Source organism: Tachyglossus aculeatus, chromosome Y4, assembly GCF_015852505.1.
Source record: "Tachyglossus aculeatus isolate mTacAcu1 chromosome Y4, mTacAcu1.pri, whole genome shotgun sequence".
Classification (NCBI taxonomy): Eukaryota; Metazoa; Chordata; class Mammalia; order Monotremata; family Tachyglossidae; genus Tachyglossus; species Tachyglossus aculeatus.
Genome location: NC_052096.1, coordinates 7571470 through 7599174, shown reverse-complemented (window position 1 = coordinate 7599174; position 27705 = coordinate 7571470). Strand labels below are relative to the sequence as shown.

At 54.3% G+C, this 27705-nt stretch overlaps 2 protein-coding genes across 2 annotated transcripts; one reads left to right on the top strand and one right to left on the bottom strand.

The window, feature by feature from the left end:
- CFAP126 (cilia and flagella associated protein 126) lies at nt 1–5827 on the top strand. The gene is made up of 5 exons (XM_038768350.1): nt 1–29; nt 1457–1516; nt 2778–2858; nt 3997–4173; nt 4940–5827. The coding sequence occupies exons 1-5, from the start codon at nt 6–8 to the stop codon at nt 5723–5725; spliced, it is 1128 nt and encodes a 375-aa protein (XP_038624278.1). The 5' UTR covers nt 1–5; the 3' UTR covers nt 5726–5827.
- Nucleotides 5828–7548: 1721 nt separating this feature from the next.
- On the bottom strand, nt 7549–26472 carry SDHC (succinate dehydrogenase complex subunit C). Its single transcript, XM_038768638.1, has 6 exons — nt 26453–26472; nt 18033–18089; nt 13209–13310; nt 9954–10015; nt 9442–9605; nt 7549–7668 (listed from the first exon to the last, which is right to left on the bottom strand). The coding sequence occupies exons 1-6, from the start codon at nt 26470–26472 to the stop codon at nt 7564–7566; spliced, it is 510 nt and encodes a 169-aa protein (XP_038624566.1). The 3' UTR covers nt 7549–7563.
- Nucleotides 26473–27705: the final 1233 nt, after the last annotated feature.

Genomic DNA, 27705 nt, shown 5'->3' with positions numbered 1-27705 from the left:
GGAAGATGGCCAACTACAGCGCCAACCAGGTCGGGCTCGCCCCTCTCCTCCCCCTCCGACCCGTCCTCGGGGGGTCCCCTTGCCCCAAAGTCCCCCTCCAAGCCTTAATTCTATTTATTTTCTTAATGATGTGCTTCTAGCTTTATTTCTATTTATTATGATGACGACACCCGTCCACATGTTTTGTTGTCTGTCTCCCCCTTCTAGACTGTGAGCCCGCTGTTGGGTAGGGACCGGCTCTAGATGTTGCCGACTTGGACTTCCCAAGCGCTTAGTCCAGTGCTCTGCACACAGTAAGCGCTCAATAAATACGATTGAATGAATGAATGAATCTCCCCTCGAGGAGGAGGAGTGAGGGGGTGGGGGTTGAAGGCCTCCTCCAGGAGGCCTTCCCAGACTGAGCCCCTTCCTTCCTCTTCCCCTCGTCCCCCCTCCATCCCCTCCTTCTTACCTCCTTCCCTTCCCCACAGCACCTGTAGATATGTATATATGTTTGTACATACTTATTACTCTATTTATTTTACTAGTCCATATCTATTCTATTTATTTTATTTTGTTAGTATGTTTGGTTTTGTTCTCTGTCTTCCCCTTTTAGACTGTGAGCCCACTGTTGGGTAGGGACTGTCTCTATATGTTGCCAATTTGGACTTCCCAAAGCGCTTAGTACAGTGCTCTGCACATAGTAAGCGCTCAATAAATACGATTGATGATGAGGATGATGGTTGAACCGTGCTCAGCGCTTAGAACAGTGTTCGGCCCGTAAGCAAGGTGGCTTAGTGGTAAGAGCCCGGGTTTAGGAGTCCGAGGTCGTGGGTTCTAATTCCGGCTCCACTGCTTTTCAGCTGTGTGACTTTGGGCAAGTCACTTCACTTCTCTGCACCTCAGTGACCTGGGGATGAAGACTGTGAGCCCCAGGTGGGACAACCTGATTACCTTGTAACTACACCAGTGTTTAGAACAGTGCTTGGCACACAGTAAGCGCTTAACAAATACCAGTATTATAATTAACAAGTGCCCTAATTATTAACAGACGGAAGGGGCCTGTCCAACGGAGGATTCCTTTAATAATAATAACGGTATTTGTTAAGCGCTTACTATTCTAAGCGCTGGGGAGGACACAAGGTAATCAGGTTGTCCCCCATGGGGCTCACAGTCTTAATCCCCATTTTCCAGATGAGGGAACTGAGGCGCAGAGAAGTGAAGTGACTTGCCCAAAGTCACCCAGCTGACAGGTGGTGGAGCCAGGATTAGAAATCACGACCTCTGACTCCCAAGCCCGGGCTCAAGAGGCGGTGGGGGGGTGGGGGGAGAGGTCTCTGGGCCGGGAGCACAGGATGGGGGGTAATAATAATAATAATATTAATGCTAATAATATTTGTTAAGCATTTACTATGTGCCAAACACTGTTCTAGAGATGGGGGCCAGTCCGGCCCGTAACCAGGATCTCTCTCCGCAGTTCGAAGATGCCTACAAAGCTTCACTCCTCTCAAGCTGGGATGTCCCCAAGGCAACTAAGGTGGCACCTTTGCCCCCCGCCCTCTCCTGCCCACCTCTTCCCCACGTCCCTCCTCAGGCCTGGAACGCCCTCCCTCCTCATCCGTTCGATGGTATTTATTGAGCGCTTACTGGGTGCAGAGCACCGGACTAAGCGCCTGGAGAGTACACGTGAGGCTTCAGGTTGCCACCCATCGCTCAAGAAGACCACGAGGAAAGCCAGCATTTAAAGTAAAATCAGCCAGTCGGTGGAGTTTATTGAGTGCCTAACTGTACTGAGCATTTGGGGAGAGTACAACACGACAGAGACGGTGGATACTACCCCTGCCCTTACTAAGCACTTAGCCCAGGGCGCTGCACAAAGTAAGCGCTCATAATCCCACAATGACTCCCCCTTCAACCCCCTACTGAAGGAACACCTCCTCCAGAAAGCCTTCCCCTAAGTCAATCGGTCAATTGTTTTTACTAAGCACTGTGTGCAGAGCACTATACTAGGCGCTTGGAGGAATATAATATAGCAACATAGACATATATCTGTAATTCTATTTATTCATACGGATGCCTGTTGACTTTTGATGTGTATATACTGATGATTCTATTTATATTGATGCCTGTTTACTTCACCTACTTCTAGACTGTGAGCCCGTTGCAGAATTGTACTTTCCAGGTGTTTAGTAGTCTTCTGCACACAGTAAGCGCTCAATAAATACGATCGAATGCATGAACGAATGCTCTGCCCACAACGAATTTGCAGTCTAAAAGCTCTAAGAGTAAGCCCTCCTTTCCTCTTCTCCCACTCCCGTCTGCGTCACCCTGACTTGCTCCCTTTATTCATCCCCCCCCTCCCAGCCCCACACCACTTATGTCCTTATCTGTCACTTCTTTATTTCTATTCATGCCCCTCTGCTCTGTAAGTTCATTGTGGGCAGAGAATGTGCCTGTTTACTGTTATATCATACTCTCCCAAGAGCTCAGTACAGTGCTGTTGTAGACTGTGAGCCCACTGTTGGGTAGGGACTGTCTCTATATGTTGCCAACTTGTGCTTCCCAAGCGCTTAGTACAGTGCTCTGCACACAGTAAGCGCTCAATAAATACGACTGATTGATCGCTCTGCGTGTAGTATGTGCTCAATAAATACGATTGACCGACAGTCCCCTCCCTTCGACAGTCCAACCGCCCCAGGCCTTCCTCCACCCTTCTCTCCCCCAACCTTCGTCCTCCTCCTCATCCTCCTCCCCTCCCTCAGTTGTACCATCCCATCCCTCTCCCTCTGCTTCCCCAGCTCCCTTCCACCCACGACGGTTACACCCAGATCATCGCCAATGACCGTGGCCACCTGCTGCCCTCAGTCCCGCGTTCCCAGGTGAGATCCTCCCCCCCGTTTCCCGTTCCGGGCAATGGGAAGGGGATAACCCCACGGAGGGGGTTTCCGCATCCCGGGGGTCACTGGGTGGAACGGGATGGGGCTCCTATCATTCATTCAGCCATTGAATTGTACGTATTGAGCGCTTACTGTGTGCAGAGCACTGGACTAAGCGCTTGGGAGAGTACAACAGTAGACACATTCCCTGCCCAAAACGAGCTTACAATCTAGAGGGAGAGAAAATTAATAGAAATCAGTAAATAGATACGGACACAAGTGCAGTGGGGCTGGGAAGGGGGATGAATAAAGTGAGCAAGTCCCTTCTAGACTGTGAGCCCACTGTTGGGTAGGGACTGTCTCTCTATGTTGCCAACCTGTACTTCCCAAGCGCTTAGTCCAGTGCTCTGCACACAGTAAGCGCTCAATAAATACGATTGATTGATTGGAGGATGCAGAAGCGGGAGAAGAGGAAAAGGGGGCTTAGCCAGGGAAGACCCCTTGAGGCTTTGAAGTAGGGGAGTGTCGTAATAATAATGATGATCGCATTTATTAAGCGATTATTTATTTAGAAAAGCAGCGTGGCTCAGTGGAAAGAGCCCGGGCTTTGGAGTCGGAGGTCACGAGTTCAAACCCCGGCTCCGCCAATTGTCAGCTGTGTGACTTTGGGCAAGTCACTTCACTTCTCTGGGCCTCAGTTCCCTCACTGTAAAATGGGGATGAAGACTGTGAGCCCCCAGTAAGACAACCTGATCACCTTGTAACCTCCCCAGCGCTTAGAACGGTGCTTTGCACAAAGAAAGCGCTTAATAAATGCTGCCATTATTATTATTAAGCGCTTACTATGTGCAGGGCACCGTTCTAAGCGCTGGGGACGTTACAAGGTGATCAGGTTTGTCCCACCCCATTTTACAGATGAGGTAACTGAGGCCCAGAGAAGTTTAAGTGACTTGCCCAGTCACCCAGCTGACAATTGGCGGAGTCAGGACTTGAACCCATGACCTCTGACTCCAAAGCCCGGGCTCTTTCCACTGAGCCACACCGCTTCCCCTTGTCCCTTCTCAGACCTAGGGTCGGGGGGGAAAGGGAGGAGTCCTGGGGAGAATCGGGAGGGATTCGGCCCCGATTTCCTTCCTCTTAGGCCAAGCCCTGGGGCACCTTCATGGGCACGTGGGAGATGCCCCTCCGGATCCCCCCAGCTCAGCTGACCCTGACGGCTCGATCGGCGGCCGGCGCGGCCCGCCTCACCGACTGGGTGCGGAAGAGCCGGAGTCTCACTGAAGCCTGCAACGGGCTGCGCCCCCAAATCCGGGGGAAGGTAGTCGACGCCCCCCACCCCTTTTCTCCCTTCCCAACCCTTCCCAACCCTTCCCCGGAGCCCCGGAGTGGACAAATGGCTGGCAGGGCTCTCCTGCCCGGCCCGGTGCCCTCCATCTCCCGAAGCCCCCGCGGGCGACGGAGGGGGTGGGTAAAGGAAGAGATCGGGGCGGGTCTTCAGGAGGGGAGGGGGCCGCTCTTGACAAGCAGCTTTATTTAATAATGATGGCATTTATTAAGCACTTACTATGTGCAAAGCACTGTTCTAAAGCGCTGGGGCGGTCACAAGGTGATCAAGTTGTCCCACATGGGGCTCACAGTCTTCATCCCCATTTTACAGATGAGGGAACTGAGGCCCAGAGAAGTGAAGTGACTCGCCCAAAGTCACAAAGCTGACAGTTGGCAGAGCTGGGATTTGAACCCATGACCTGTGACTCCAAAGCCCGTGCCCTTTCCACTGAACCACGCTGCTTCTCCGTGTATCTCCCGATATAAATGGCGTAGTGGCTAGAGCAGGGCCTGGGGGTCAGAAGGTCCTAAGTTCTAATCCCCGCTCTGCCTGCTGTGTGTCCTCGGGCAACTCACTTCACTTCTCTGGGCCTGTTACCTCATCTGGAAAATGGGGATTGAGAGCTGGACACAGGGCTGTGTCCAACCCGATTGGCTTGTATCCACCCCGGGGTTTAGTACAGCGCCTGGCTCGTAGGAAGTGCTTAACGGATACCAGAATTATTGTTGTAATTATCTCCATCTCCCACACCCCTCAGCCCCAGGAGCCGCCGGAGGCCCCCAAAGAAGGCCCAAGGGTCCCCGACGGAGGGGCCGCAACCCCGCAAGCCCCCAAAGGGACTACTCCCCTGGCTCCGGCCCCCAGTCGCCCGCCTTCCAAACTCCGGGCCTCTTCGGGCCCCCGCGGTCCGACTCAACTAGCCGGAACTCCGGCCTGCAAGCCTGAAATCACCGCCCCCAAGGCCCCCAACGCAGGTCCCAGCCGCCCCCCGTCCAAGGGCTTCGACCCTCAGAGCCCCCGCAGCCCGACCCGCAGCCCCAAGGCCCCCAACTCGGGTCCCAGCCGCCCCCCGTCCAAGGGCTTTGACCCTCAGAGCCCCCGCAGTCCGACCCGCAGCCCCAAGGCCCCCAATCCGGGCCCCAGCCGCCCCCCGTCCAAGGGCTTCGACCCTCAGAGCCCCCACAGTCCGACCCGCAGCCCCAAGGCCCCCAACTCGGGTCCCAGCCGCCCCCCGTCCAAGGGCTTCGACCCTCAGAGCCCCCGCAGCCCCAAGGCCCCCAACCCGGGCCCCAGCCGCCCGCCCTCCAAGGGCCGTGCCCCTCTGAGCCCCCGCGACCCGGACCCCAGCCGCCTGACTCCCCCCCGCTCCCCCGGCCCGACCGGAGCGGCGGGGAGCCCGGACCCCGGCCCTAAGGCCCCCGCCCCGACCCCTAATTCGGGCTCCGGCCCAGCGGTGCCACCGGGCAGCAGCGCGGGAAACGTCCGGACCCAGGGCCGGACGGGCAGCCGGGCTTCGTCCGGCCCCGAGAGGCAGCCGTGCTAAGCGTGCCCCTCCGTGACCCGTGAGGCCGAGCACGGAGCCGGGGAGGGTCAGAGAGTCGGATAAAGAAATAAATCTCTCTCTCCAGGCTTCCCTCGTCTGAGGCCTTCGTCATCCTCCTTCCAGTGATTTCTGACACCGGTTCCGACCAGGGAAGGAGGGACAGCAAGCCCCGACCAAGATCTTGGGGATAGCAGCATGGCTCAGTGGAAAGAGTCAGAGGAGTCAGAGTCTTTGGAGTCTTTGGAGTCAGAGGTCATGGGTTCGAATCCCGGCTCCGCCACCTGTCTGCTGTGTGACCTTGGGCAAGTCACTTAACTTCTCTGAGCCTCAGTTACCTCATCTGTAAAATGGGGATTAAGACTGTGAACCCCACATGGGACAACCTGATCACTTTGTATCCCCCCCAGCGCTTAGAACAGTGCTTTGCACATAGTAAGCGCTTAACAAATGCCAACATTATTATTATTATTATTATCTGAGAGGCTCCAGAAGGGCTGAGTCCTCAATTTGAGCGACTCTACCCATCTGGCTGTACCCGCCACCCCCCAAACCCCAGCCCCGTGACCCCTCCACACACACAACCAAGAGCGGACGCCGGGGCCGAACCCCCGCCGCCCACCAGCCCCTGCGGGCCGCGGGGGATGCTGGAAGGCCCAGAAAGGGGAGTCACCCCACGGCCACGGTGCCACAGTCCACCCTCGGCCCCGCGCCGTTCCCCTCTGGCATCGGTCGGAGCCACCGCCTCCTGCCAGGTTCCCGTGCCAGGCCGGCGGCACGTGCTCTCCCCAAGGTCGGCCGGCCCAGGGAGCGATAGGCAAGGGACCCCTCCCGCCGGCCGCCGCTCCCCACGGCCTGGCCAAAATGAGGGAGTGGGATCAGGCCTAGGATCGGGGCCAGAGGGGCCGGCCCCCACATGCTTCCCTCCATCTGTTGTGGGGTGGGGGCCCAGAAGGGGAGGACGAGGCTCCTTCCCCCCAGGTCCAGCTTCCAACCCCTCCCTCCTTGCCCACCGACCCCAGGAGACCTCAGGGCCCTTCCTCCTGAGGCGCATCGTGGGGTTGGGGGTGGGTGGGAGCGATCCCCTCTGCGACAACGGAGACGACCTCCCCGTCGGCCCTTCTCCCTCACAGGTCCTGCTTGGGGGTTGACACGGCTGCTGCCCAGATCCCCGTCCCCATCCCCCTGCGGGACCCACCCCTCCCCTCAAACCCACACCCCCCTCCCATCTCCTCAGCCAGCTCCATCCTCCTTGGCCTCCCCTTGTCGAGGCCCCCCCCAGCCCCCCAAGTACAGACCGTCCCCGGGCAGAGACCTGGGCCGCAGCCAGCTCGGCTTGGCAGACGTGGACGCGAGGCGGCACGGAGAGACGCGGGGAGGCTGGTGTTCGTTTAATGACAGGAAATGCGGCCATGGGATAGAGAGTGGAAAACAAGGGATTAAGAAGCTCGGTTTTTCCAGAAGTGGAAAGGGGGGGGTTGGGGAGGGAGGACGCCTCTCCCTCCCCACCTCCCCAGGCACCCCAGTCCTCCCCTCGAGGTGGGGCCTGGCTCCCTCTCTGAACCCCACCCCCCAAACCGTCAACCGGGTGGGCTCGGTGCTGCTGCCAGGACGGAGGGGCAAGGTTGGCCTTTCTGCGCCTGCCCACGCACGGGCACTGGCACCCACGGCGCCGTGCCCATGCCCCGGCCCGGGGCGGTCCACCACAGAATACCCATTGTGTCCACAGCTTTGTCGGGGGAGGAGGCGGGAGGGAGCCGGCCACCAGCTGACAGAGGGCACAGAGCAGCAGTGTGAAGAGGGGGTGGTGTGGACGGGGGGGGGGGGGGGGGGGGGGCACCTCACAGGGCGGCCAGCCCCACGGAGGACAGTACAGTGAGGACCAGGACGGCCACTCCCGACTGGTAGAGCTGGGGGATCTTCAGGCCTTTCCCCAGGTCCCACACCTGCGAGCGGGGGTGGGGGGAGGAGGAGAGAGGGAGGGGAGAGAGAGAGCAAGCTCAGGGAATGCAGTCAAAGCTTCTGGAGGGCAGCCCCCCACCGCAACCTGCCCCATTCCCACGGCCCCCACTCAGGAGAGAAAGCAGGTGGAGACACCAGCCCGGAATCACCTCCCGCTGCGAGCCCAGAAGCCAAACTGGGATGAGGGCTGGCCTGGGAGGATAAGAATTTAACAGTAATTTTGGTATTTGTTAAGCACTGTTCTAACCAGCTTGTCCCACATGGGGCTCACGGTCTTAATCCTCATTTTCCAGATGAGGGAACTGAGGCCCAGAGAAGTGAAGCGACTGGCCCGAAGTCACACAGCTGACAAGCGGCGGAGCCGGGATTCCAACCCATGACCGCTGACTCCCAAGCCAGGGCTCTTTCCATCGAGCCAAGCTGCTGCTCGTGTGGGGGGCAGGATGTTAGGAGAGACCAAATCAAAGCCCCCGGGGTCAAACGGCGGGTGGGCGGACGAGCGAGCAAGAGGAGGGGCATGGGGCCTGGCAAGAGCAGGATTCGGGAGCCATTCGCAAGGTTTATGAAAAGGCTCTGGGCGCTTCCGACAACAAACGGCTCTCACGGGGCCCATGGGAAGCGGGGGAGAGGGGAGGGAGGAGGAATGAGGGAAGGCTGCGTGCGTGTGGGTACGCGTGCCACAGGGGCAGGGATCAGCGCTCCGGAAAGCTAAGGAAAAGGGGCCCAAAGCAGGGCCGGAGTTTCCAAACCTCGGCGGGGGTGGTGGAGGGGGGACTTTCCCCTCCCCAACCCCACCGGGCAGGGCTAGAGGAGGGTGGTTGGGTATGGGGGTGCGAGCTGCCTCTTGGGGAAACCATCAACGGATTGAGGAGGGGAGGGGAGGCAGAGCTGCCTCAAACCAGGGATGAGCCTTTCATAATTGCACCGGTGGATTCGGCCTCGCAAATCTCTGATGCCATTAAACGTCCTCCCGGAGGCTGATCTGGAAACCTCTTAGCGGAGCCAGAGAGTTGTCAGGGTGAGGGAGGGTGAGAGTGAGTGAGTGAGTGAGTGAGTGAGTGAGTGAGTGTGGGGGTGGGTGTGTGCTCGCCCCTCAGGATCATAACAGAGAGCGGCGGGCACGACTCAGGAAGAGCGTTTGGGGGAAGGGTGGCTGTGGGCCCTGCGCCGGGAATTGCAGGAGCCGAGGAGTTTAAACGGAACGGGGGGAGTTGTGGGGTTAATAATGATGGCATTTATTAAGCGCTTACTATGTGCAAAGCACTGTTCTAAGAGCTGGGGAGGTTACAAGGTGATCAGGCTGCCCCACGGGGGGCTCACCGTCTTAATCCCCATTTTCCAGATGAGGGAACTGAGGCCCAGAGAAGTGAAGTGACTTGCCCCAAGTCCCACTGCTGACAAGCGGCGGAGTCGGGATGTGAACCCATTCCAATCGGGGTTCATCAGGAGATGCTCCGGGGGGGGGGGGGGGGCATCGGGCAAGGGTGGGGGTGATGGGGAGCTCCGACAGGGAGCCTGAGGGAGCTGTGGGCTCAAATGGGAAGTGAGGAAGCCGTGTGTATAAATGTGATAAGCGCTTAGTCCAGTGCTCTGCACACAGTAAGCGCTCAATAAATACGACAATGTGCCAGGAAGTGAGGGAGCTGTGGGGATCACACAGGGCGGTGGGGGGGCTGGCTCCCATCAGAAGCCCCAGAGTCCCCAGGGAGAGACCCCTGCAAGCGGCCCCCAGCCCCCCCGGGGCGGCCCCCGCTCACCAGGTGGCGGACCCCGTTCCAGGTGTGGTACATGAAGGGGAAGGCCAGGGCGAACTTGGCCGTGCAGATCAGCGCCGGGCCCAGACTCAGCGACTTCACCAGCTCCAGCTGAGACTCGAAGGAGCCGGGCAGCAGCAGGGCCGCCAGGCCGAAGAGGGAGACGCCTGGGGCACACGGGAGGGGAGGGGAGACACAGCCGGAGGGCGGGGGGCACCCGGACCTCGCCCCCAGGGTTCCCCTCTCTCCATCCTCACCCACCCGGCCCACCCCACGCTGCGGCCTGGGGAGAGGGAGGGGACGGCAGGCTGGACCTGGGCCCTCTGGCCAACGGCCCCCGGCCCCCCCGCCCCCACCCAGGGGCACGCGGGGCCCCGGGGTGGACTCTGACCCGCCTGGTTACTCATTACGGGCAAGGCGCCGCCCGGAGTGGGCAGAGTCTGCCCGGATGCCGTTGGGGAGCCCCGCCTCGAGCCCCCCGCTCTCCCGCCGTCCAGCCCCCGCCACCTACGCACCTGCACTGAGGGCCACACCGGTGCCGCGGTGGGTGATGGACATCATCATGGGCAGGGACCAGCTGCGGGGGAAGACAGGACGGGCGGACCGATGGAGGGTGGGTGGGCGCGAGGGAGTGGGGTTGGGGGAACCCTGAATCAGGCCTCAATTCCCCTCGTCCCCCTCTCCATCCCCACCATCTTACCTCCTTCCCTTCCCCACAGCACCTGTATATATGTTTGTACATATTTATTACTCTATTTATTTATTCATTTTACTTATACATGTCTATTCTATTTATCTTATTTTGTTAGTATGTTTGGTTTTGTTCTCCGTCTCCCCCTTTTAGACTGTGAGCCCACTGTCGGGTAGGGACCGTCTCTATATGTTGCCAAGCGCTTAGTACAGTGCTCTGCACACAGTAAGCGCTCAATAAATACGATTGATGATGACTGTCTCTGCATGTTGCCAACTTGTACTTCCCAAGCGCTTAGTCCAGTGCTCTGCACACAGTAAGCGCTCAATAAATACGATTGATGATGACTGTCTCTATATGTTGCCAACTTGTACTTCCCAAGCGCTTAGTCCAGTGCTCTGCACACAGTAAGCGCTCAATAAATACGATTGATGATGATGAAGGAAGGAACCCTGGGGAAAAGACTAGGCTGGGCCCCCAGACCCTGCCAGGGGCAGGCGGCCAGGGAGCCCTTGGGCGGCCCCACCCCTGACACCCGCCCCCCGACCCCGGCCCCCGCTCATCATCCTGGGTGCGCTCGTCTGAGCGGAATGACCTATTTCGGTCCCGGGAACTATTCCCGGAATCCGACCGAGGGGGAGCGCGGGAAGGACTGAGGAATGTATGGAGGTGGACCCCCGACAGCGGTCCCACAGAGCGGCGATCCGGGCCCGGAGAGAGGGGGCACCGAGCGGACTTAGGGAGCCCGACGGCCACTGACGCGCCGGGCGTTCGGTACCCGGGCAGGAGACGGGGCTCCGGAAACAGTTGCGGCCTTCCCAACTTCGGGAAGTCACCCCATCCCGGCCAGCCGGGGCAACAGCCGGTCGCTGAGGGTGGCACGAGGATGTACGGCCCTAAGCCCCCCTACTCTGGAGTGGCCCTGGGCCATCCCGCACCTCCAATGCAAACACCTTCTCCTCAGGTGATTCTGCCCCGTTTTATAGTATCTGTTAAGCGCTTACTGGACGATAGGCACTGTTCTAAGCGCTGGGGTAGATCCAAGCTAATCGGGTCGGACACGGTCTCTGTCCCACATGGGGCTCACGGTCTTAATCCCCAATTTACAGATGAGGGAACTGAGGTCCTGAGAAGTAAATCAATCAATCAATTGTATTCATTGAGCGCTTACTGTGTGCAGAGCACTGGACTAAGCGCTTGGGAAGTACAAGCTGGCAACATATAGAGACGGTCCCTACCCAACAGTGGGCTCACAGTCTAGAAAGGGGAGACAGAGAACAAAAGCAAACATACGAACAAAATAAAATAGAATAGGTAGGTGCAAGTAAAATAGAGTAATAAATATGTACAAACATATATACAGGTGCTGTGGGGAAGGGAAGGAGGTAAGATGCGGGGGATGGAGAGGGGGGCGAGGGGGAGAGGAAGGAAGGGGCTCAGTCTGGGAAGGCCTCCTGGAGGAGGTGAGCTCTCAGTAGGGCCTTGAAGGGAGGAAGTAAAGTGACTTACCCAAGGTCACCCAAAGACAAGTGACAGAGCGGGTTTAGGTCCTTCCAACTCCCTGGCCCGGGCTCTATCCACTAGGCCACACTACCGTCTCTCCTCCCAGGGCTGAAGGGGAGAGACTGAGGAGGCCCCGGGGACCCCTCCCAAAATCTCCCCACCACCTCTGGCTAGCGGGCTGTTTCCAAGATGAGAGTCCCCCACCCACGGCCCTTGGTCCCTGGGTTGATCCCCAGAGAAGCCGCGTGGCTCGGTGGCAAGAGCCCGGGCTTGGGAGTCCGAGGACCTGGGTTCTAATCCCAGCTCCGCCGCTTGTCAGCTGTGTGACTCTGGGCAAGTCACTTCATCATCATCATCATCAATCGTATTTACTGAGCGCTTACTATGTGCAGAGCACTGTACTAAGCGCTTGGGAAGTACAAATTGGCAACATATAGAGACAGTCCCTACCCAACAGTGGGCTCGCAGTCTAAAGGGGGAAGACAGAGAACAAAACCAAACATACTAACAAAATAAAATAAATAGAATAGATATGTACAAGTAAAATAGAGTAATAAATATGTACAAACATATATACATATATACAGGTGCTGTGGGGAAGGGAAGGAGGTAAGAGGGGGGGATGGAGAGGGGGACGAGGGGGTGAGGAAGGAAGGGGCTCAGTCTGGGAAGGCCTCCTGGAGGAGGTGAGCTCTCCGTAGGGCCTTGAAGGGAGGAAGAGAGCTAGCTTCTCTGGGCCTCAGTTCCCTCATCTGGAAAATAGGGATAAAGACGGTGAGCCCTACGTGGGACAACCTGATCACCTTGTTTCTATCCCAGCGCTTAGAACAGTGCTTGGCACATAGTCAGCGCTTAACAAATGCCATCATCAGCATTATTATTATTATCTCACACTCCCAGCCTGAGGATTGTTGTTGCTTAGTAAAGTCGCCCGGACCAGGGGCGGTTGCTTCCTCAGCTAACTGCAGTGGTTCTGGCAGACGGAGCGGCGGGAAGCCTGGGATATTCTGGGAGCAGAGCAATCCACCGGGGGCAATCCCCACCCACGGAGTGGCTGTCCTTAATCCCAACCCCCCAGGGTTGACCACTCCCGGCGTGCTCCCGGAAGCCCCCCTAGCTGGGAAAGCAGCTGGCCCAGTGGGTACAGCCCAGGCCTGGGATTCAGAAGGCCCTGGCTTCTAATCCCGACTCTGCCCCTTGTCTGCTGTGGGACCTTGGGCCAGTCGCTTTGCTTCTCTGGGCCTCAGTTCCCCCACCTGTAAAATGGGGATCAAGACCGCGAGCCGCCACGTGGGACAGGGTCTGTATCCAACCTGATCGGCTTGTAGTGCCCGACACAAAGGAAGCATTTAACGAATACCTTTAAAAAACAAACAATGGTGGGTGGCAGGTGGGGAGGGTCAGGAAAGGCTTCAGAGGGGGTTTCACTCTTTCGGTTGTCCCCTCTGGTCCAGAAGGTGGTGGACAAAGAGGAGGGGGAGGCTTCTGGCTTGCCCCCCTCCCCTGTCAGTCAACCCCCCGCTGCTGCCCAGCTCCCCTCACCCGCCGCCATCCCGTCCCCGGGCGAGGCTCTGACCTGTAAATGGTGATATGGGGGGACACGGGGCGGGTCGAGCTGGTGTTCTTCTTCCAAAACCGCTCCATCTCCTCCTTGGCCGTCGTGCCCAAGGGGATGGCACTGCAAGGGAGCGGGGGCCGGGGGGTGAGCGGCCCTGGTCCGAGGGCCGCCGGAGCCCCTCCCACCCCAACCTCCGGTATCGCCCCTCTCCTCTCCCCGCTTGTTGCCATAGCCAGTCCAAGCCGAGTGCTCCTGGACGCTGGACTTGCATGTACCACCGCTGCAGTCTTCCTCAGAGCACCGTAAGCGTCTCGAGGGCAGGGCCCGGGCTTGATACCCACACCCGATGCTCCCAAGAGCCCAGGAGATTGCCAGTAAGTACCCCCAGATGGATGGAAGATGAAGAGATGAAGAGACGAAGAGGATGGAAGATAGGCCCCCTTGGCAGTGGGGGGGGGGTGAGAGGGGGCATAAAGCACTAATACCATTCATTCATTCATTCATTCAATCGTATTTATTGAGCGCTTACTACGTGCAGAGCACTAAGCGCTTGGGAAGCACAAGTCGGCAACACATAGAGACGGCCCCTACCCAACAGCGTGCCCACAGTCTAGAAGGGGGAGACAGACGACAAAACATATTAACAAAATAAAATAAATAGAATAAACATGCACAAATAAAATAGAGTAATAAATACGTACAAACATATATACAGGTGACAGGCAGCAAAACAAAACATCAACAAAATAGAATAAATATGTACAAGTAAAATAAACAGAGTAATAAATATGTACAAACATATATAGAGAAGCAGCATGGCTCAGTGGAACAGAACACAGGCTTTGGAGTCAGAGGTCCTGGGTTCAAATCCCGGCTCCGCCGAATGCCAGCTGTGTGGCTTTGGGCAAGTCGCTTAACTTCTCTGGGCCTCAGTTCCCTCATCTGTAAAATGGGGATTAAGGCTGTGAGCCCCCCGTGGGACCACCTGATCACCTTGTAACCTTCCCAGCGCTTAGACAGTGCTTTGCACATAGTAAGCGCTTAATAAATGCCATTATTATTATTATATGCATACAGACAGGTCACTGAGGCTCAGAGAAGTGAGATGCCCAAGGTGACCCAGCAGACCCGTGGGGGAGGCGGGATTAGAACCCGCAACTTGCACTTGCCAGTTGCCCCAGAGGCTTCTGGGACAACTGCCCGTGTGTGGTTTCGCCCCTATCCAGGGGGGAGGCTGGCTTCCGTGACTTCAGCTAGGCCCCGGGACCGTCCAGAAAGCACGGAGAGGGGGTGGGGGGGCCTCTCCTGTCAGTCAGATCATTGGGGACGGGGGGGACGGGGAGGAATCGATATTGGGTAGGGACTGTCTCTATACGTTGCCAATTTGTACTTCCCAAGCGCTTAGTACAGTGCTCTGCACATAGTAAGCGCTCAATAAATACGATTGATGATGATAGACCCCCCCTCCCCCCCCCCCAGGACTCCTGCTGCTCAGGCTGGCCACAGGCCCGCGGCTTTCAGTGGAAAGAGCCTAGGCTTGGGAGTCAGAGGTCATGGGTTCTAATCCACTTGTCAGCTGGGTGACTTTGGGCAAGCCACTTGACTTCTCTGGGCCTCAGTTCCCTCATCTGGAAAATGGGGATGAAGACTGTGAGCCCCACGTGGGACAACCTGATCACCTTGTATCCTCCCCAGCGCTTAGAACAGTGTTTTGCACAAAGTAAAGCGCTTAACAAATCATCATCATCATCAATCGTATTTATTGAGCGCTTACTGTGTGCAGGGCACTGGACTAAGCGCTTGGGAAGTCCAAATTGGCAACATCTAGAGACAGTCCCTACCCAACAGCGGGCTCACAGTCTAAAAGGGGGAGACGGAGAACAAAACCAAACATACTAACAAAATAAAATAAATAGAATAGATATGTACAAGTAAAATAAATAAATAAATAGAGTAATAAATCTGTACAAACATATATACAGGTGCTGTGGGGAAGGGAAGGAGGTAAGATGGGGGGATGGAGAGGGGGACGAGGGGGAGAGGAAGGAAGGGGCTGAGTGTGGGAAGGCCTCCTGGAGGAGGTGAGCTCTCAGCAGGGCCTTGAAGGGAGGAAGAGAGCTAGCTTGGCAGATGGGCAGAGGGAGGGCATTCCAGGCCCTTTCAGTGGAAAGAGCCTAGGCTTGGGAGTCAGGGGTCATGGGTTCAAATCCTAGCTCCGCCACTTGTCAGCTGGGTCACTTTGGGCAAGCCACTTGACTTCTCTGGGCCTCAGTTCCCTTATCTGTAAAACGGGGATTAAATAACAATAAATAATAATGGCGCTTACTATGTGCATAGCAGAGCACCGTTCTAAGCGCTGGAGAGGTTACAAGATGATCAGGTTGTCCCACGGCGGGGGGGGCTCCCAGTCTTCATCCCCATTTTACAGATGAAGGAACTGAGGCCCAGAGAAGTGAAGTGACTTGCCCGAAGTCACACAGCTAACCGGCGGAGCCGGGATTTGAACCCACGACCTCTGACTCCAAAGCCCATGCTCTTTCCCACTGAGCCACGCTGCTTCTCTGTGGGCTCACAGATTAAGACTGTGAGCCCCACGTGGGACAACCTAATGACCTTGTATCCTCCCCAGCGCTTAGAACAGTGCTTTGCACAAAGTAAGCGCTTAACAAATGCCATCGTTATTATTACAGAGACTCCAACGGTCTCTGAAATGACTCCTAACCTCTGGGCAAGGCCAGGGGTCATTCCCGGATCGGCCAACCAGGATCCCCACCTGAGCAGCATGGTCTAGTGGCTAGAGCTCGGCCTGAGAGTCAGAAGGAGCTGGGTTCTAATCCCGGCTCCACCACCTGTCCGCTGCGTGACCTTGGGCGTGACACTTCGCTTCCCTGGGCCTCAGTGACCTCAGCCGGAAAATAGGGATTAAGGCTGAGAGCCCCATGTGGGACAGGGATCGTGTACACTCTGATTAGCTTGCATCTATCCCAGAACTTAGTACGGAGCCTGGCATATAGTTGCCAACTTGTACTTCCCAAGCGCTTAGTACAGTGCTCTGCACACAGTAAGCGCTCAATAAATACGATTGATTGATTGATTGATTAGCAAACACCATTAAAAAGGGGGCGGGGGAGGACGGCTTACAGCAGGAAGGCTCTTACGGGGCTTCAGAAACACCACGGCCACCTGCCACACCCCAGGGGGGTTTCAGTTCGTCGGTGGGTCGGGACGGAACAGGACGGAACTTCCCCCGGGAATTCCCCGCCGGAACCAGTTACACTGGCCGAATTCACGGCCCGGAGAACTGGGAGCCGGCAGCGGGGATTCGGGAACGTCCTCAATCAATCGGCGGTATTTACTGGGTGCTTACTACGTGCACAGCACCGTACGGGAGCGCTCGGGAGAGGACAATACAACCGAATTATCCCGGAACGAAACGCCCTCGAGGCCGGTACATCCCAACGGGCTCTGGGGAGGAAGTCGAGGGCCCGGGGCGCTCCACGGCGTTGGCTGCCCTTCACACGGGATCCGGAGCTGAGGAACTCGGGTCGGGGAAGGAGCCGGAGAGCCAAGTTGGCTAAGCCTTCAGACACCCGGAGCTCCACAAAGCGGGAATCGGGCCAGATGGGGACGGGGATGATGAATCCAACCAGGCCGGGAAGAGGCGAGATTGGCAAGGCGGACGCGGCTGGCACAGACCGGGATGGACCGATCGATAGTTCTGTCTGAGAGCCTGCCGGGTCCGGGGATCAATGGACAAAGCCCTTGGGAGAATTCAACGCAGTTACAAGACACACGGTCCCTTGTCCTTAAGGCTTTGACATCCAGCGGGGGAGACGGACGTGGAGTTTAGGAGATGGGGACATTACTGCCTCACGAGAGGGTGTGCTTAAGTGGTCCAGGGAGAGGAAGTAGCGGATGGATAACGGAGATGGTAAATAATATAAAGATAGCAATTAATTAGTGAAGGCCTCCTTGGGGAGATGCGGTTTTAGGAGGGCTGGAATAGCAGGACCGTGTAGGGACGAAGTCGGGAGAGTGGAAGCTGGAGGGGGGATGCTCCTGCCACGGGGGATAAAGGAAGAGGGGCAGGGACCGAGGAGGGGCCTATTCAGGGTCTTCAAGCCCCTGAAGTGTTCATCTGAGGAGGCCTTACAGTCCCCTAGACTGTCAGCTCGTTGCGGACAGGGGATGTGTCTGTTATATCGTTATACTGTACTCCCCCAAGCACTTAGTACAGTGGTCTGCGCACAGTAAGCACTCCATAAATACGACTGATTGAGTCCAATTACCGGTTATTCTCCCGTGACCAGAGGACTTCGGTTCGGACTGCAGCAGGAGGGAGTCCGGTTAGAAATGAGGAAGCACTACCTGACTGCCGGGGTACGGGGAATGGTACTAAACCCTGGGGCAGGGGACCGAGGGAGGCTGCGATGTTGGGAGTTGGGGGCAAGGAACGGGGAGGATTTGTGGTGGTGCTTCTGCCTTTTTTTCAAAGGGGCAGTCAAAAGACCTGAATGGCTTAGGGGTCTCTCCTCGTAGAGGCAGAGGGCTGGACCTCTTGAGATCTCCTTCCAAGTTCTGGCGACTCTGGGATTCCAGGCCTGGGGTCGCTGTCACCGAGTTACCTGGTCCCTGTTCCCCGGACCACTGATGCGACTCCCCTGGGGCCAGGACTCCACCTTGACGATAGCCGGCACCCCCGTCTTCGACCCAACCTCCCTCCCACTCTGCCGATCACCCCTCCGCAGGCTGGGACCCATTTCCACCTCCTCAACTGGCCACCCCCTACTGCGGAAGACCCGTCCCTCTCGGTTTTGAGCCGCGGGAGGACCAGAAACTTACTTCCGGATGCAGAGCTGGGGGCTGAGGTGGGCGCGGAGGCAGTGGCGACTGGCGTGTCTGCAAGAGAAAGAGAGAGACAAAACACCTTCCACCCCATGTCCTTCTCGGGGGGGCCGGGAGAGGGGTCCCACCCTTCACCACCCTTCAAGGGACAGCAGATGAGCCCCCCACACACATCCACCAGACAGACGCGATGAGTCGGGAATGGCTCTTTCATTCATTCATTCATTCAATCGTATTTATTGAGCGCTTACCGTGTGCAGAACACTGTACTAAACACCTGGAAAGTCCAATTTGGCAACAGATAGAGACAATCCCTACCCAATAACGGGTTCACAGTCCCGCTCTTTTAGGGCGGGAGAGCCCGTGCTCAGACAACGAACCACTGAACAGAGAAGCAGTGTGGTTTAATAGATAGAGCCCCGGCCTTGGGGGTCAGAAGGTCATGGGTTCGAACTCCGGCTCCACCGCATGTCTGCTGGGTGACCTTGGGCAAGTCACTTCGCTTCTCTGGGCCTCAGCTACCTCATCTGTAAAGTGGGGATTGAGACTGTGAGCCCCACGTGGGACTGGGGCTGTGTCCAACCCGACTTGCTTGCATCCACCCCAGCGCTTAGAACGATGCCTCGCGTTTTCTAAGCACTTAAGTATCATTATTATTATTATTACCATTATTAAGGAAGGAGCCTTGGGGTGCAAGACTGCTCAGACTCTCCTTTGGAGGGAAACCTGAGGTCTCTGAGCTGCAGAAAGAGACGTGCGTTGCCCTTCTTAGACTGTGAGCCCCGTTGGGTAGGGACTGTCTCTATATGTTGCCAACTTGTACTTCCCAAGCACTTAGTACAGTGCTCTGCACACAGTAAGCGCTCAATAAATACGATTGATTGATTGATTGATTGATTGACTCTGAGGCTGGGGCTCAGCCAGTGACTCCTTTCCCTGGAGGGGGAAAAAAATACTCCTTCCTCCCGCCCAGGCGGCTGCCGATGACCAAATCCTCCGTCAGCCGCGTGCCCTAATGGCAAGAGCCCGGCCCTGAGAGTTGGAAGGACCCGAGTTCTAATCCCGGCTCCGCTACTTGCCTGTTGCGTGACCTCGGGGAAAAACACTTCACTTCTCTGGGCCTCAGTTCCCTCATCTGGAAAATGGGGATTCGGATTGCGAGCCCCGTAGGGGACGGGGGACTGCGTCCGTTCTGATTTGCCCGTATCGACCCCGGCGCTCAGCACAGAGCCTGGCACGTAGTGAGAGCTTAACGAATACCACGATTATTATTATTATTGTCTGGGCGGTTGGGTGGTCCCCTGGTCTCCGGCCCGGCGACGTGGGCTCCCCGATTCCCCCGGTCCGAGTCCCTTGCGGGAAAACAATGCCATTGTGCTGCCCAGGCCCCCTCCTCACCCCTCCCTCGTCGGGAGAAACAAGTGAGAACAAGTCTCGGGAGCTGCAGGATGGAACTGTGATTCCCCTGTCCCGGGGCATTCACAGTCCCGCGCGTGTGGGCTGGAATCTACGGCTCGCTCCCGCTCTCCTTATTGTCGCGGTCGCACTCCAACGCCAGGCTAGCGTTCCCTGGGAGACACAATGGGCTTCAGAGGCCCCGCCGCCCTCTTTGCCCTCTCCACGGGGCGCGGGGCCCCAGTTGCCTCTTCCCCGGGCCTTGCCCGCTGGTCGGGAGGTAGGGGACCCCGGGAGGAGGTGGTCCCGGGGGTCTAAATGGTACTTGTTAAGCTCCTACTATGTGCCAAGCACTGTTCTTGGCAGAAGGAGATACAAGTTAATCCCTCCCTCTGCCCATCCGCCAAGCTAGCTCTCTTCCTCCCTTCAAGGCCCTGCTGAGAGCTCACCTCCTCCAGGAGGCCTTCCCAGACTGAGCCCCTTCCTTCCTCTCCCCCTCGTCCCCCTCTCCATCCCCCCATCTTACCTCCCTCCCTTCCCCACAGCACCTGTATATATGTATATATGTTTGTACATATTTACTACTCTAACTTGTACATATCTATTCTATTTTATTTTGTTAGTATGTTTGGTTTTGTTCTGTCTCCCCCTTTTAGACTGTGAGCCCACTGTTGGGTAGGGACTGCCTCTATATGTTGCCGATTTGTACTTCCCAAGCGCTTAGTACAGTGCTCTGCACATAGTAAGCGCTCAATACGATTGAGGATGATACAAGTTAATCAGATTGGACACAGTCCCTGCCCTCCACTGGGCTCCCACTCTCAACCTCCATTTGACAGATGAGGTAACTGAAGCCCGGAGAAGTGAAGCGACTCACCCAAGGTCACCCAGCGGACACGTGGCGGAGCCGGGATTAGAACCCAGATCCTTCTGACTCCAAGGCCCGGGCCCTAGCCACTAAGCCACGCTGCTACTAGATACCATTAATTAATGGTCTGGAGAGCGCTTTGAGCTCCTGGGGAGATTGTGCCGCAACAGATGATAATAATAATTATCATCATCAACTGTATTTATTGAGCGCTTACTGTGTGCAGAGCACTGGACTAAGCGCTTGGGAAGTACAAGTTGGTAACATCTAGAGACGGTCCCTACCCAACAGTAGGCTCACAGTCTAAAAGGGGGAGACAGAGAACAAAACCAAACAACTAACAAAATAAATAGAATAGATATGTACAAGTAAAATAGATAGATAAATAAATAAATATGTATTTGTTAAGTGCTTACTATGTGCCAGGCACTGTACTAAGCGCTGGGGTGAATACAGAGAAGCAGCGTGGCTCGGTGGAAAGAGCCCGGGCTGGGGAGTCAGAGGTCGTGGGTTCGAATCCCGGCTCCGCCACTTGTCCGCTGTGTGACCTTGGGCAAGTCACTTCGCTTCTCCGAGCCTCAGTTCCCTCATCTGTCAAATGGGGAGGAAGACTGTGAGCCCCATGTGGGACAAGCTGATCACCTTGTATCCCCCTCAGTGCTTAGAACAGTGCTTCGCACATAATAAGCGCTTAACAAATGCCATTAGTATTATTATTATTACAAGCAAATCGGGTAGGACACAGTCCCTGTCCCATGTGGGGCTCACAGTCGCAATCCCCAATTGTCCTGGGCCAAGGCAGCGTCACCGACCACCCGGTGGGCCTGGCACCACCAGACTGCCCACGCAGGGCAACCAGTGACCGACCAGCTTCCGAGCCCTTGGCACCACGGGCCTGGGGGGAGGGTGGGGGTGGGTTGCTTTTTTTAAAAAATGGCATTTGTTAACTGCTTACTATGTGCCAGGCACTGTTCTAAGCGCTGGGATGGACACAAGCTAATCAGGTTGGACACAGTCCCTGTCCCACATAGGGCTCACAGGAGTAAGACTGTGACATTTTACAGATGGGGCAACTGAGGCACAGAGAAGGCAGGTCCCAGGGGCCTTTGGGCAAGGACACGGCGGCACCCAAACGGGAAGGGCTTGGGCGCAGGAGGTGGGGTGGGGATAATCCAGATAATCCAGTCCCCACCCTCAAATCCAATCTATACTGCAGGCAATGTTAATTCATTTCTTGGTCGCTTGCCCCAAGACCTAATAATAATAATTGTGATATTTGTTAAGCACTTATGTGCACTGCACTGAGCGCTGGAGTGGATACGAGCAGATCCCATGTGGGGCTCATTGTCTCAATCCCCATTTTACAGATAAAGGAACGGAGGCGCAGTGAAGTGACTTGCCCAGGGTCACAGAGCAGACAAGTGGTGGAGCCAGGATTAGAACCCATGACCTCCTGACTCCCACGCCCGGGCTCTATTCATTCATTCATTCACTCTATCCACTACGCCATGCTGCTTCTCATCCCGGGATGGGTTGGGGAGGGAGTGCTCAGGACCCAGGCAGGGAAAACGAGGCCCAGACAGGCTAAGCGACCTGTCAGCGGATGGGTCGCCAGGCCGAGACCTGTACATATGTATATATGTTTGTACATATTTATTACTCTATTTATTTATTTTACTTGTACATATCTATTCTATTTATTTTATTTTGTTAATATGTTTGGTTTTGTTCTCTGCCTCCCCCTTCTAGACTGTGAGCCCACTGTTGGGTAGGGACCGTCTCTATATGTTGCCAACTTGGACTTCCCAAGCGCTCAGTACAGTGCTCTGCACACAGTAAGCGCTCAATAAATACGATTGATGATATGTTTGTACAGATTTATTACTCTATTTTTCTTGTACGTATTTACTATTCTATTTTATTTTGTTAATACGTTCTGGTTTGTCGTCTGTCTCCCCCTTTCTAGCCTGTGAGCCCGCTGTTGGGTAGGGACCGTCTCTATACGTTGCCAACTTGGACTTCCCAAGCGCTTAGTACAGTGCTCTGCACACAGTGAGCGCTCAGTACAATTGAATGAATGAATGAAAGGAGGGAAATGCTTTTCCTGAAACTCAATTCAACCCATCTGGACTAAGTAACAACGAGCCCAAGGTGGGACGACGGGAGAGCGGAATCTACTGGGTAGAACACAAGCCTGGGTGACAGTGGACCTGAGTTCTAATTCTGGCTCTGCCTCTTGCCTTCTCTGGGACCTTGGACTGAGGCCCAGAGAAGTGAAGTGACTTAAGCAAAGTCACACAGCTGACAAGTGGCGGAGGTGGGATTAGAACCCGTGACCTCTGACTCCAAGCCCGGGCTCTTTCCACTGAGCCACGCTGCTTCTCAATACCATTTATTACTATTATTACCTCAGCGCTTGGAACAGGGCGTGCACATAGTGAGGGCTTGACAAACACTATCGTTTTTTGTTATTATTCATCATCAATCGTATTTATTGAGCGCTTACTATGTGCAGAGCACTGTACTAAGCGCTTGGGAAGTACAAATTGGCAACATATAGAGACAGTCCCTACCCAACAGTGGGCTCACAGTCTAAAAGCTCACAGTTATTATTATTATTCTTGTTCTCCAGGCCCGTTAGGCGGTGGCCGCCGAGCCGTTTATAAAAGCCCAGTGCCTCGGGGTTGGGCTGGGGAAAATAGGAAAAAGCAAAGTGACTTAATGGCAAGAGCTCGGGTTTGGGAGTCAAGGGTCGTGGGTTCTAATCCCACCTCCGCCACTTGTCAGCTGTGTGACTTTGGGCCAGTCACTTCACTTCTCTGGGCCTCAGTTCCCTCATCTGTAAAGACTGTGAGCCCCACGTGGGACAACCTGATTACCTTGTACCCCCCTCACGCCCCGCGCTTCTGACAGTGCTTCGCACATAGTAAGCGCTTAACAAATACCGCAATTAATATCATTATTATTATTCTCTGGGCCTCAGTTTCCTCATCTGTAAAAGACTGTGAGCCCCAAGTGGGACAACCTGATTACCTTGTATCCCCCCTACCACCCACGCTTCTGACAGTGCTTCGCACATAGTAAGCGCTTAACAAATACCGTAATTAATATCATTATTATTATTCTCTGGGCCTCAGTTCCCTCATCTGTAAAGACTGTGAGCCCCACGTGGGACAACCTGATTACCTTGTATTCCCCCTCACCCCCGGCGCTTCTGACAGTGCTTCGCACATAGTAAGCGCTTAACAAATACCGCAATTAATATTATTATTATTCTCTGGGCCTCAGTTCCCTCAACTGTAAATTGGGGGTGAAGACCGTGAGCCCCACATGGGACAATCTGCTCACCTTGTATCTAACCCTGCGCTCTGAACAGTGCTTCGCACATAGTAAGCGCTTAACAAATGCCATCATTATTATACGTTGCCGACTTGTACTTCCCAAGCGGTTAGAACAGTGCTCTGCACACAGAAAGTGCTCAATAAATACGATTGAATGAGTGAATGATTATAGACTGAGCCCTGTTTTTCCTCTCCTCTTCCCCATCCCCCTGCCCTACCTCCTTCCCCTCCTCACAGCACTTGTAAAGTATTTGCACAGATTTATTACTCTATTTATTTCACTTGTACATATTTACTATTCTATTTATTTTGTTAATGATGTGCATAGAGCTTTAATTCTACTTGTTCTGACGATTTTGACACCTGTCTCCATGTTTCGTTTTGTTGTCTGTCTCCCCCTTCTAGACTGTGAGCCCGCTGTTGGGTAGGGACCGTCTCTAGATGTTGCCGACTTGTACTTCCTAAGCGCTTAATACAGTGGTCTGCACATAGTAAGCGCTCAATAAATACAACTGAATGCATGAATGAGTTATTATTATTCTCTGGGCCTCAGTTCCCTCAACTGTAAGATAAGAAGCAGCGTGGCTTAGTGGAATGAGCCCGGGCTTGGGAGTTGGAGAAGGTGGGTTCTAATTCCGACTCCGACACTTGTCAGCTGTGTGACTCTGGGCAAGTCACTTCACTTCTCTGGGCCTCAGTGACCTCATATGGAAAATGGGGATGAAGACTGTGAGCCCCCCTTGGGACAATCTGATCACCTTGTATCTGACCCAGCACTTAGAACAGTGCTTTGGCACATAGTAAGCACTTAACAAATACCACAATTCTTATTATTATTAAGATGGGAATGAAGACTGTGAGCCCCACGTGGGGCAATCTGATTACCCTGCATCTACCCCAGCGCTTAGAACAGTGCTTGGCACATAGCAAGCGCTTAACAAATGCCATCATTGTTATTATTATTAAGATGGGGATGAAGACTGTGAGCCCCACATGGGGCAATCTGATTACCTTGTATCTACCCCAGCGCTTAGAACAGTGCTTGGCACATAGTAAGCGCTTAGCACATACCATCATTCTTATTATCATTATTAAGATGGGGATGAAGACTGTGAGCCCCACGTGGGGCAATCTGATTACTCTGTATCTACCCCAGCGCTTAGAACAGTGCTTGGCATATAATACGCGCTTGGCAAGCATAGCACTTAGCAAGCATAGTAAGCGTCTCTCCCCCTCATCCCCCTCTCCATCCCCCCATCTTACCTCCTTCCCTTCCCCACAGCACATGTATATATGTACATGTTTGTACATATTTATTACTCTATTTATTTATTTATTTATCTTACTTGTACATATCTATTCTATTTATTTTATTTTGTTAGTATGTTTGGTTTTGTTCTCTGTCTCCCCCTTCTAGACTGTGAGCCCACTGTTGGGTAGGGACTGTCTCCATATGTTGCCAACTTGTACTTCCCAAGCGCTTAGTCCAGTGCTCAGTCCAGTGCTCTGCACACACGACTGATTGATTGATTGGCACATACCATCATTATCATTACTAAGACGGGGATGAAGACTGGGAGCCCCACGTGGGGCAATCGGATTACCCTGTATCTACCCCGCATCTGGGAAGCAGCGTGGCTCAGTGGAAAGAGCCCGGGCTTTGGAGTCGGAGGTCATGGGTTCGAATCCCGACTCCGCCACACGTCTGCTGTGTGATCTTGGGCGAGTCACTTCACTTCCCTGGGCCTCAGTTCCCTCATCTGGAAAATGGGGGATGAAGACTGGGAGCCCCACGGGGGACAACCTGATTACCCTGTATCCTCCCCAGCGCTTAGAACAGTGCTTTGCACATAGTAAGCGCTTAACAAATACCTATTATTATTATTATTATTATTACCCCAGCGCTTAGAACAGTGCTTGGCACATAGTAAGCGCTTAACAAATACTTATTATTATTATTATTACCCCAGCGCTTAGAACAGTGCTTGGCACATAGTAAGCGCTTAACAAATACTTATTATTATTATTATTATTATTATTATTATTATTACCCCAGCGCTTAGAACAGTGCTTGGTACATAGTAAGCGCTTAACAAATACCTATTATTATTATTATTATTATTATTATTACCCCAGTGCTTAGAACAGTGCTTGGCACATAGTAAGCGCTTAATAAATACTTATTATTATTATTATTATTATTACCCCAGCGCTTAGAACAGTGCTTGGCACATAGTAAGCGCTTAACAAATACTTATTATTATTATTATTATTATTATTATTATTATTATTATTACCCCAGCGCTTAGAACAGTGCTTGGCACATAGTAAGCGCTTAACAAATACCTATTATTATTATTATTATTACTACCCCAGAGCTTAGAACAGTGCTTGGCACATAGTAAGCGCTTAACAAATACCTATTATTATTATTATTATTATTGTTATTATTATTATTACCCCAGCGCTTAGAACAGTGCTTGGCACATAGTAAGCGCTTAGCACATGCCATCATTATTATTAGTAGTAAGGTGACGGCGGGGGGGGGGGGGGGGTGGCAGGCGGGCGCATGCGCACTAGGCCTTAGGCGCCGTTGCCCGTAACACCGCCCCCCCCACCCCGTGTCGGGAGCGCGCCAGGGAAAGACGGGGGGAAGTTGGGGAGGAATGGCGGGGGATCCCGGCACACAGCCGATCCCCCTTCCACTTGATCGGCCCAATCCCAACTTCTCCCACCGCCCGGGAAACGCGGCGCCGGGAAAAGGCCCGTCGACAACCCCTCAGGCCCAACCGCCGCCTCAGGGGTCAAATCACCTCAACAACAGGGCCGCCATCCTGCGAGTCCGAAGGGGCCGGAAGTGACGTCAGGGGCGCCCGCTGCCGCGAAGCCGGGCGGGGGAAAGCGCACCCCTGTCACGTGGGGCGGCGCATGCGCCTTTAAAGGGCTTGAGGCATGCGGCCCGCCCGCCCTGGCCTTCGACGAGGGAGTTGTGCTGAGTTCATTAGTAATACCATAATAATACCAAATAATACCAAATATCATAATAATAATGGTATTTGTTAAGCGCTTACTATGTGCAAAAAACTGTCCTAAGCGCTGGGGAGGTTACCAGGTGGTCCCACGGGGTTTTAATCCCCATTTTACAGATGAGGTAACTGAGGCACAGAAAAGTTAAATGACTTGCCCAAAGTCACACAGCTGACAATTGGAGGAGCGGGATTATTAATCAATCGCTTTATTCATTCAATCGTATTTATTGAGCGCCTACTGTATGCAGAGCACTGGACTTAGTAAGCTAACTGGACTAACTGGACTTAGTAAACTAAGCTGGACTAAGCGCTTAGTACAGTGCTCTGCACATAGTAAGCGCTCAATAAATATGATGATTGATTGATTGACTAAGCGCTTGGGAAGTACAAGTCGGCAACCTGTCAATCAATCAATCAATCGTATTTATTGAGCGCTTACTGTGTGCAGAGGACTGTACTAAGCGCTTGGGAAGTACAAGTCGGCAACCTGTCAATCAATCAATCAATCGTATTTATTGAGCGCTTACTGTGTACAGAGGACTGTACTAAGCGCTTGGGAAGCACAAGTCGGCAACATATAGAGACGGTCCCTACCCAACAGTGGGCACATAAGTAAATGACAGATATGGACATAAGTGATGTGGGACTGGGAGGGGAGATGAATAAAGGGAAGCAGCGTGGCTCAGTGGAAAGAGCACGGGCTTTGGAGTCAGAGGTCAATCAATCAATCAATCAATCGTATTTATTGAGCGCTTACTGTGTGCAGAGCACTGTACTAAGCGCTTGGGAAGTACAAGTTGGCAACATATAGAGACAGTCCCTACCCAACAGTGGGCTCCCAGTCTAGAAGGGGGAGACAGAGAACAAAACAAAACATATTAACAAAATAAAATAAATTGAATAGATATGTACGTCAAATAAATAAATAAATAAATAAATAAATAAATAAATAAATAAATAAATAAATAAATAAATAGAGTAATAAATATGTACAAACATATATACATATATACAGGTCATGGGTTCAAATCCCGGCT